This window comes from Silene latifolia, chromosome 6 (assembly GCF_048544455.1).
Source record: "Silene latifolia isolate original U9 population chromosome 6, ASM4854445v1, whole genome shotgun sequence".
NCBI classification, from domain to species: Eukaryota; Viridiplantae; Streptophyta; class Magnoliopsida; order Caryophyllales; family Caryophyllaceae; genus Silene; species Silene latifolia.
In genome coordinates, this window is record NC_133531.1 from 59700498 (window position 1) to 59712443 (window position 11946).

The 11946-nt window shown below is 35.7% G+C and overlaps 1 protein-coding gene and 1 non-coding gene across 2 annotated transcripts; one reads left to right on the top strand and one right to left on the bottom strand.

Moving 5' to 3' along the window:
* Positions 1-992: 992 nt before the first annotated feature.
* LOC141588125 (uncharacterized) lies at positions 993-1990 on the top strand. Its single transcript, XM_074409580.1, has 2 exons — positions 993-1447; positions 1558-1990. The coding sequence occupies exons 1-2, from the start codon at positions 993-995 to the stop codon at positions 1988-1990; spliced, it is 888 nt and encodes a 295-aa protein (XP_074265681.1).
* An 8418-nt stretch (positions 1991-10408) lies between these two features.
* Positions 10409-10516, bottom strand: LOC141588942 (small nucleolar RNA R71). Its single transcript, XR_012519907.1, has one exon. It is a non-coding gene; the product is annotated as a small nucleolar RNA R71 (small nucleolar RNA).
* Between the last annotated feature and the right edge of the window lie 1430 nt (positions 10517-11946).

Consider the following 11946-nt stretch of genomic DNA (forward strand, 5'->3'; position numbering starts at 1 on the left):
AGAAATTGAATTCTGGAACAATGCAGTGTACTGCTTTGTTCTAGGAGCAAATCCTCCATGGGAGGTTTTGCAAGGCTTTATTCATCGAATATGGCAGCAGCACAATGTAGACAGGATATCCTTTATGCCAAATGGGATATTTCTAGTACGATTCAAGCATAGCAAGGATAGGGAAGCCATATTGCAGGCAGGTCACTTTATGTTTGATAACAAGCCCCTGATAATTCGGCCCCGGGATGTAAATGTTGAGTTAATGAAGGAGGACGTCAAAAAGGTGCCTGCATGGATAAGGATTCATGATTTACCCCTCAAATTCTGGGGTAAATGTTTGCCTGCCATAGCAGGCCTGGTATGCAAATTCCAGAAGGCGGATCAAGCTACAGTGGACAAAACCAGACTGGGTTTTGCACGTGTTATGATTGAGCTTCATGTTGGTCAAACATTCCCCTCTAAGGTGAGATTTTTAGATGAGTCTGGCAAGATGATTTATGTGGGGATTGAATATGAATGGAAACCATCAGTGTGTACCAAATGTAAAGGAATAGGGCATGAAATGAATACTTGCAGGAAACCTGCAACAAATAAGCAAGTGCCTAAACCAGTACAGCAAGTCTGGAAGCCAAAGACTGTAGCTGTTCAGACCACTGTACAACCCAATACAGAGCAGGTGAAATCTCCTGAATGTACCCCTTGTTCTTCTCCTGCACGTATTGCTATCAGTCACACATCCACACCAACAACTCCCCATAAGACTGGTTCCTACAGAGCTGCTGTGGAAGGTGAAGTAATTCCAAAAGTTGGCATTGGCCAAAAGGTAACCCCTCATTCCAACATTATTAATGAATAACATAGGATTTTGGAATGTTCGTGGATTGAATAATGTAAATAAACAAAAAACGGTGAAATGGTTTATACATAATAAAGATATTGGTCTGTTTGGATTAGTTGAGACCAAAATAAATGCAAAGAATGTGAGTAACATCTCTAGCACTATGTTAGATGGATGGTGTGTCACAACTAATAGTAGTCTGCATAAAGGAGGACGTGTATGGATTCTCTGGAAACCTAATCTCTTTGATGTCATGGTGTGTCAATATGATGCACAATTTATCCATACAAGAGTAACTACTAGGATATCTCAGCAACAGTTTTGGTTCACAATGGTGTATGCTTATAATGATGGTATTGGAAGAAGAGACCTATGGCAGAAGTTCGAAATTATTGCAGGTCAATGCAGTGGGGCTTGGGCTTGGGCTTTGGCAGGAGATTTTAACATTGTTATTGATCCTAATGAAAGACTGGGTGCTAACACCAGACAGGCTGATATGGATGAATTTCTGGACTGTATTGCTACCTGTGGTGTCACTGATATTGCTGCTACTGGGGCTTATTACACATGGACCAATAAACAGGAACCACTTACAAGAGTGTTTAGTCGGTTGGACAGGTTCATGGTTAATCAGGAGTGGATGAATCAGTTCCCTAATATGATGGCACACTTCCACCCAGAGGGATTATTTGACCATTGCCCTTGTACTGTGGGCAACTATGAGATAGGGGTGGCAGGAGAGCTAGTTTTAAGTACTACAATATGTGGGGCAAAGCAGATGATTTTATACCCACAGTTACTGAACAATGGAACAAAAACTACCCAGGGCATAAAATGTTTGCTGTCATTAAGAAATTGAAAGCTCTTAAACCTGCTTTGAAGGCACTGAATAGGAGTTGTTATCCTGATATTGTTAACAACACTCTGATAGCTGAAACCAGACTCCAGGATCTGCAGAAACAGTTAGCCACTGATATTCACAATACTGAACTGATGCAGAAGGAATCTCAGGCTGCTGCTGATCTTAAGAAGCTGAGTGTAGCAAGAGACAGCTTCCTGAGTCAGAAAGCCAAGTCCCAATGGCTAGAAGAGGGTGACAGTAATACTGCATACTTTCATGGGGCCATAAAGAAGAGAATTAGTATGAATAAGGTGATCTAGATTGAAGATCAATATGGTAATGTATGTACTGAGAGCCAGACCATCCAAAATGCCTTTCTTGACTACTATCAAACCCTCCTAGGCAGCAATAAACCTACTGAACATGTGAGACAATGTGTTCTAAATGAGGGGAAATTCTGTACTCAGGACCATGTACTGTTGTTAAATGCACCTGTCACTAATGCTGAAATCAAAAAAAATCTTCTTTGACACACCAATTGACAAGTCTCCATGGCCTGATGGATACACAAGTGCATTTTTCAAGGACAGTTGGGGTGTTATAGGAGAAGATGTGTGTGATGCTATCAAAGATTTCTTCTCCACTGGTAAGCTTCTAAACCAGATAAATGCTACTAACATTACTCTCATACCAAAATGTGAGAGGCCAACCACTGTCAAACAATTTAGACCTATTGCATGTTGTAATATGATTTACAAGGTAATATCTAAATTACTATGTAATAGGCTGTCACAAGTCTTGCCTGATCTCATAAGTGACAATCAAGGAGCCTTTATTAAAGGAAGATCTATTATAGAGAATGTACTTATTTGTCAGGACATTGTCAAGATGTATAACAGGAATGCTGTGTCACCAAGATGTTTGTTTAAAATTGACCTCCAGAAAGCTTATGACACAGTGGAGTGGGATTTTGTTGAACAATTATTTCAGGGCCTGAAATTTCCTTCTGATTTTACTCATAAAGTTATGACTTGCATAAGATCCACATCCTTCTCTCTGTGTCTCAATGGTGGTAGTTTTGGGTATTTTAAAGGCAAAAGAGGGTTGAGGCAAGGGGACCCTATCTCTCCTCTTATTTTTACCATCTGCATGGATTACCTTACCAGAATGATTAATTATGTTGTGGCTAGATGGCCTTTCCAATACCATCCTCTTTGTAAGGCATCCAAATTGAATCACCTGATGTTTGCAGATGACCTGTTAATGTTCTGTAAGGGCAATGCTGCTTCTATAATGCTGTTACTCAGGGCTTTCTCATCCTTTTCTAGAGCTTCTGGCTTGTCTATGAACAGCTCTAAATCTGAGGTCTATTACAATGGAGTTGGGCAACAGCTTAAAGAGGATATACAACAGGCTACAGGGTTTGTGGAGGGTGCTATGTCATTTAGATATCTTGGAGTCCCTATCAAAGCAGGCAGACTGACTAAGACTGAATGCAATACTATAGCAGAGAAGATGGTAGGAAGAATTAGGAGCCTTGGGGCAAGGAAACTCTCCTATGCAGGTAGACTAGTACTCATCAATTCAGTTCTTAATACTCTCTACTCATATTGGGCAAGCATATTTCTGTTACCAAAAAGCATTATCAAGAGAATTGAGGGTATCTGCAGAAATTACTTATGGGATGGCAATGCTGAGTATCACAGAGTCCCACTTATTGCTTGGGATAAGGTTACACTGCCTAAAGAAGAGGGAGGTCTGGGAATTAAGAAAGCACAGTTATGGAATTATGCAACAGTGGCCAAATTGGTGGACTGGATTTATGGGAAGGCTTATAGACTGTGGATTAGATGGGTCAATCAAGTATATTTAAAAGGAAGGGATTGGCATGAGTATGTCCCTCCTGCTGATGCTGCTTGGTCTTGGAAGAACATATGCAAAGTCAAGGAAATGATGAAAAATGGATACTCTGATGGACAGTGGACTGCTGATGCTAAAGGGTATTCCATAAGAAGTGGATATGATTGGCTTAGGGTTCAACAGCCTAAGCAAGATTGGGTGCCTCTGGTTTGGAACAAATGGAACATACCCAAACATACCATTATTGCTTGGATCATCATGAATAATGGTTTGAATGTGAAGGAAAAACTATGCAAAATAGGATACTGTACAGATGATTGCTGCTTGATCTGTGGCAATGATGTTGAAACACAGGAACACCTATTTTTTGATTGCAGATACAGTCAGAAGGTAATACACCAGATGGAGAACTGGTGTGGATTCCCACTGCAGACTAACAGGAGCATGGGTATGTTGTCATCTAAAGGAAGCCTGAAGCAGAAAGTTCAATTCCTGATGATAACTGCATGTTATTATCAGGTTTGGATGCAAAGGAATAGTGCCAGAATGAAACAAGTATTGCTTAAACCAGAGAAAGTAGCTGAACATATCATTGAGGAGGTCAAGAGTAGAATCAGAAGGAAGCTCACGAAGCCTATTTCGAGTACTGAGCAGAAATGGCTGGCAAAATGGGGTGTCCTAGGAGTGTGCTAGCAGCATGTGTAGCCAAAAGAATGTGTATGCATATTTGTCTTGGTTAGCTAAGGCTTTTTGATGTTTACTGTTGCATGATATCCTCTTGTAATTAGACTTTTTTGATTTTAATATATTCTCACATTTCACCAAAAAAAAAAATGTCTTACACAAAACGTCTCATGTAGCCAAGAAAGACCAGTTTCTTGCGACATAACATTCTCTGTGGCATTCTTTGTGGCTCTTGAATAATTTCTCCCACTCTGTCTTCTAGAAATAAACTTGTATTTTAGAAAGACAGCTTCACGAGCCGCAAACCCGTCGTACTCGTGATAATTGAAAAGGGAAAAATGAGCATTTGTTTCTTGTGAAAACTTACAAACATGGTACCCTTACCATTTCATATCTCATATGATTCGATTTAGTGGAAAAATAATTTAGACAAAAATGATAAAATCCCCAAAAGGATCAAGTAACTCAAAGTAACTTGATTGAAGTCCAAACCATATCGAATAACGTTTGATTTCTTATCCAACCACACATTATTCCATAATGCGTGCTAAGAGAGATTAACTTGTGATACTATATCACATTTCCTTTGGCTTATATCAAAGTATTCACTTTGATAATCCCATCACGACTAAATCGTGATTCCTTGAACTCTTTAAACTTCTTCAAAGATTTTTCTATTTACCTTATTAAGTGAACATATTAGCGTCAACTTAAATCATTGGTAAAAGAAAATGATCAACCTATTTTGGATCGATGATTTACAACCTCGATCACCTTTTCAACCAAAAGGCACGAGACATCTTGCTTTGAATACAAGATATGCATATACCATTAACAATCTAATGGTTTCAAGAGTACTCGAGAACTCTTTGCGTTCATCATTCCAAAATTTAAGGTTTAATCTTGGGTTACCAATTTGAATCTTACATCATCTACATGATATATCATTCTAGTTTGGTTTAGAATATAATCACCTTGATAATGGGCTAGCCATACATCAAATCGTGGTGTATAGGGTCACAAAAGTGAAAACCTCTTTTGTATTTTAACAAGTTTATATTCTTATTTAAAGTTTATGCACTTAATAGTCACAATTAAGTACAACTTTAAATCCAAAAACTAGATTGAGTATACAATTACTCTATCTCTCGACATTATTGTTGCTAGTCGTCATATTCTAATCATCTTATGTGTCGAATACAATGATTAAAACCTCCACTGGTTTCTAATATTGACGAAGTGGTACTAGCAAAATTTATGTTTAATCAAATAAACATTTAAAGAAGAAGGTCCCATTAGATGTCCCACAACTAACTTGTTGATTCTTCAATAATTTGGGGTAGTTTCTTTTCTTGTGTCCAACATTTAAGACAATGGAAACTTTATCGGTCGGGATTGATAGGTTTAGTATCGTCATTTCTCAATGACTTTACTTTTAACATTACCTTGTATCAATCCCATTATTATCTTTACTTCTTGAACCTCGTCCTCATCTTAACGATTTAAGAGAATGCTCCCACTCATTTCAATGAGTCTTTGCTTTGAGAAGCAAAATTGAATTCATGAAGATTACTCTTCACTTGTTCGTTTTAGTCTTAAAAATTTCATTGAAGTGGTTGCGTTATTTTGGTCAATTACGAATTCTGAAAATCTAATCACCAAAACAATTTATCGCTTCAAGGTACTTAATTCAATTAAGTATATGAAACATAATCCATTGTAAGTAGAAGTGTTAGTCAAGAATCAAAAACCTGTTTGATAATGAATAACTTTAATCTATACTCTTTACAAGAGATCCTTAGCAATGGTTCGTTTGAGGTTTTTAGAAGCAAAATTCAAATTTGTCTTTAGTTACGATGTTTTAATGGAGTTTTGAATCAAAAACGAAATGATATCGTATAAAATAGAACAATATGATAACGGAATAGTGGAAAACTCAACATTTATCGTTTTATTAATACTTGTAAATAACAAGTAAAGCATTTACATAGTGACCTCTACCCAACTATGATAAATGATTCCGAGATCCAAATTCATATTAACTTGGGCACGGGATAGCCGATGGAACCCTTATCAATATAACTCGGTGGACTAACTCTTTAATCGATTCTACTTTTAGAATTCTCGGTCGATAAAATTACTCTAATATTTATCTATAGCCCGGAACACATGCGACTACGGTCACGAATACTTCCGTTGAGCTCAATCCAAATTTCGAATAAATGTGTCCATAATCCAAATCCACATCAACTTGGGCACGGGATAGCCGATGAAACCCTCATCAACACGAATTCGGTGGATAGACATTTATCACCCACTTCCCCTACGTAACAAGGTTTGTACCCCGGGATGGCCGAGTGCACTCCCTCATGAAATAGGTTTTCATGGTTTTTACTTTTTGGTAAGGCTATGTCTCAATTGTTTAATTTTAGCGAGAGGTCATGTCAATTTATTATCTATCACGTTTTAAGTGAACTAAAGCGGTGAACTACGATAATTCTAATTGACACGGTCGATAAACTCGATTATATGATAATGCATGTTTTAGTTATGGCGATTTAGCGATGCATGCAACATATAAATAAAATGCAAAGCATAAAAATAAATCCTAGTATGGCCTTCCTAAAATAGAAAAACTATTTAACTATTACATATTCGGAAACCAACTCCATTGGTCCCTTGAACTTCGGTTGAGGCACGCATCTCGAGGTAACACCGTCTTTATGTATCGCCATCTTTTGTGACACCGTCTTCAAGGAACTCCGGAATAAATAAATTACATAATTTCCTATTATACATTTGTAATTAAAATAAAAATAAATCTATTAAATTACAAAACGGTGATACGAGATCACAATAAATTACAACCGAATCGATATTCCCATACATTTCGGGTAATACCAATTAAAAACTAAGGCCATACTAAGTAAAATTACATAATTCAAGAATTACATAAAATAAAATTATGACAATCATAAATAAAATGCAGCATTATAATATGTATGAACATGCCCAATTTTATGCTAAATCGCCTTTAAGGAGCCAATATCGTATATTAAACGGTTTTTATGGATTTGCGTGATTCAACTTTATAAAATCACAATAAATTACATAAAATCATATTTATGCACAAGTTAATTACCCTAACTTCTTAGGACTCAAAATTAGTCTTCACTAACCATTTGACCATAATTAACTCATATTTCTTAATATTGTTCATAAAAGGACTCAAAATTTACAATAAAATGCTATAAACTTCAAATAAATCACAAAAATTCCAAATAAATTCAAAATTTGAAATTTAAACTCATGAACATTCTGGAAAAATACCATGACACTCATAATGTTCAAAAACTTAGGTTAAAAATTTCGAAAATTTATCGGAAAAACTATGTTGCGGTTTATCGGATTTATCAATAAAAATCATAAAAACATGAGAAAAATTATATTCATCAACTTTTCAATTTTAGATCTGAAAAAGATAATAAAATTCAACATGTGACGTTTTTCCTTAGTCATGAAGTATGTTTTAGCAATTATTCACTAATTAAGTCACTATTTATGCTATTTTTCATCAAAAATCCATAAATCATGCATGAAGACTTCATTATAGCCTATTATTTTACACACATCTTGTAAAATTGCATGTGACAACATACTAAATTTCTATGACCAGATTCGAAATATTTCTCATATTAACCTATTTATCATTTAAATTCGATTTTTAACATGAAAAATCCATATTTCGAGCATAAGAACTCATAAAATTATGAAAATTTCCAGATCAACTAAAAATAATATATGTGAAAATATATCCAAAAACCACTGGAAAATTCGAATTTTAGCTAATTTTCGTCCAAAAATGACATTTTTATCATAAAAATCACATTTTAATGTCAATATTATATAAAATGAACAATTAAATCCATAAATTAAACCAAAATATCCTAAAACATTTTAGGACCAGAAACTTTAACATGCATAATAAATTTCGTGATATTTCATAATAAACACAAATTTATAAGTTTTGTTTGTTAATCATATAACTCGGAAAAACAATAACCGATTTGCATGCAAACAACCTTGTGCTCTTGATACCGCTTGTTGGAAATCTATATCTCATTGTCATAAAATAAATTCTAGATCTTATGCATGCAAACTAAAACAAAAAGAGATAAGAAAATCAATTTCTCACCAAATAAATTTCGGTCATCATATGGGCACCAACAAGATCTCCTTCTTGTTAGTTCTTGAGCTTTCCAATAATGGATGAACATTCAAAATCCCAAAGTAGAGATTCTCCTCTTGATTGCACCCAAGACTATCCCTTATCCCCACTAAATAATATTAACTAGATATTAGTTTAGTAGTTTACCTTAAAATTGATTACTAACACTCATATATTACATTGATAATTTTAGTAATCTTTTGAACAAATTTGAATCAAAAATTCATCCTTTTTGATGAAGATTAAAGAGAAAAATAATTCATGAACTTTTGCATGTGTTTTGAATGGTAGAGTGTGATAATAATAAAAGAACAAAAGCCCTCTCATTAGTAGAGAGGCCACACGGTTTGGGTGAGGCAAAAGGGACCAATATTGGTCCTTCACTTTTCTTTTTGTTCTTTTCTATACCTTAGGCTTGTAAGGCTAGTAGTAGGTTAGTGATCATTAGCTTATTTTATCTCATAAAATAATTCACCCACTAACTCCTTTTACACTCTTATTTCGGTCCATCTTTATAAAATGGACTACCATTTTATTTTTGTCAATTTGTCATTTGTCACACAATATGTCACATGTAGTATGATACATGTTACTAATTAATTAAATGCATATTTATCACATAAATATCATTTTATAAATTAATTAAATTACATTCAACAAATTGACTAGTGATACTTGATCACATAAATAAAATGGGTCATATTATTATAATTCACAATATCTTGTAATTATAATCAACCATTCATTCTTATCTTTATTGTTTCTCAAACAATAAACAATTTTAGTAATAAAGCATTTTATTTACTAAAATAAATCTTATTTAATCCCATTACAATAAGATATCAATATTCTCTCTCACAAATTGAATTGTTCAATTTTAAGGAATTAATTAATCTGTATCGGTATACAATTAATTAACCTTTTCAATTAAGGGAATCGTCCTTTAGGTGTGACCTCAAGGGATCAACTGATCACCACCGTCGCACGACAGTAATGTCAAACTCTAGCCAGTCAATCATTACCGATAAGTGTGGACCAGTTGACTATATATATATATATGTATCATCCCTTCCGTATTCTTGTAATGAGATTTAATAATGATATTTAAATCATGTGATCGCACCATTGTTGAGGACACATTTCCCAACAGATCCGACCTTTACTTGCCTCTTTACTAAGAGTAGTTTGTAAAGTTATAAATATTGTTTTGGTTAGGTGACTTTTAACGACGAGTTTAACCACGAACAAAAATTGCGCCGTTGCCGGGGACGGTGTTAACTTGATTTGATTTTCTTTAATTGTTTTTAGTTGTGTCTTTCTTTACCTTGGGGAAGTCAATCTCCTCAAGGTTTGTTCTAATTGTTTTCGAGTTGTTTGATATTTTGCATGTCTAGGAGATCACAAAGTAACTTGTTACCCATTGATCTTGAAATTGAAAGGACCTTGACCAACAATAGAAGACTTGCTAGAAATACTTTGAGAGGTATTGGTGAGATTGTGGACATTCAACCAAATAATATTGAGTTCATCAACCCTTTTGCAAGAGAAGGAGAGGATAACCCAATACAAAACCAACCACAAAATCAACCCACAATGCCTAAATTTTCATCACATTCCGTACCAACCGAGGAGAACCTACCAAATGGTACTCCTACACCACAACATTTAACCGGTAATTTCATTACCAAATCCGCATTCATACAATTAGTTGTGAGAAGTCAATTTGGGGGGATGCCTAGTGAAGACCCTCATTCTCATATGGAGACTTTTTGTGACTATTGTGATGCGATTTCTCAAACAGGAGTTACTCAAGACCAAATCCGATGGGTCTTATTTCCTTTTTCTTTGATTGGTCCCGCGAAACAATGGTTGAAGAGCCTAGATAAGGCTACTCTTGGTATTGATTCTTGGAAGATATTGGCACTTGCTTTCTACAAAAAAATTCTATCCTCCGGAAAAGACTAACATGTTGAGAGCCCAAATCACCGGGTTCAAACAAAGGGATGAGGAATCTTTGTATAAAGCATAGGAGATATTCAAGGACACTTGTCGATCTTGTCCACACCATAGACTTAGCGAGTGGTTCCTTGTACAACAATTTTGGAATGGTCTATATGAAGACTCCCGAAACATTCTCAATATGAGATCAAATGGTATGTTTACCGAAGTTGATGACAATCAAACATGGAACAAAATTGAAGAAATGGCGGTCCATAACTCACAATATAGTAGACCTCGGAAGGCTACTAGAGGAGGAAACCATGAGGTGGACTCCATTACTCAATTGGGTGCTCAACTTAGTGCTCATATTGACACCATTAATTTGAAGTTTGAGAAGGTCATGGCTAAACTTGAAGAAGTCTCCAAATCACCTAAGCAACATGTTAATGCTATGGTAGCATCATCATCAATTCCAAGTGGAGTATGTGAGAGTTGTGGAACTTTGGGACATGACCAAAGTGAATGTAGGGGAACAAGTGAATAAGTGAATGATTTCCAAGCATATAAGAGTGGCACCCCTTATTCCAACTATTACAATGAAACACCAAATTCCATCCAAACCTTTCATACAAAAGCCAAAATATTCAAAACCCTCAAACAACATACACCCCACCTCCAATGAGAAACCAAGCTCAAAGACCCTTTTACAATCAAAACCAAAGTTATCAAAATTAACCTCCATACAATCAAACAAATGACTAAGGTTTTGATGTTCAAAAAGAGGTCATCTAAATGCAAAAGAACTAACAAGAATTTTTCACTCAAATGCAAAAGGATAGCCAAGCAAAAGACATCACCATCAACAACATACTAGCTCACACGAAGATGTTGGAAACCCAAATGTCTCAATTAGCATCTTCTAGTTCTCAAAGACAAAAGGGGCAATTACCACCTCAAGGTAATCCCCAAAGACATGAGTCGGTAAGTGCCATCCATTTGAGGAGTGGTACAAGGTATGAAGGGCCGAAGAGGCCCATTGATGAAGATGTTGTTAATGCTAGTGACAAGGAAAGAGTTGTGGAAAACTCTAGGGAAGAAAAACCCACCATTCAAGAAGTTTCAAAGAAGAATAAAGAGAAGGCTAAGGAGAAAGAGCCTATCGTGATTATACTTCCATTTCCAAGTCGTCAAGCTAAGCCTAAGTTTGATGAACAACTTGGAAAGTTTATGGAGATTGTGAAGAACTTGGAAGTCTCAATTCCATTTACGAAATTAATCAATCATGTTCCGGCCTATACGAAATACATGAAAGATATTCTTACAAAGAAGAAATACATTCGGAAGCTAGAGACCATTGCGTTCACTAAGGTGAGTAGTGCCATCCTACAAGGAATTTCACCTCCAAAACTCAAGGATCCGGGAAGTTTCTCTATTCCATGCACCATTGGCGACACTACAATCAACAAAGCTTTATGTGACCTTGGGCCAAGTGTGAGTGTCATGCCATACTCGGTGTGCAAGAGGCTAGGAATGGGAGAGCTCAAGTGCACTAATATCACACTT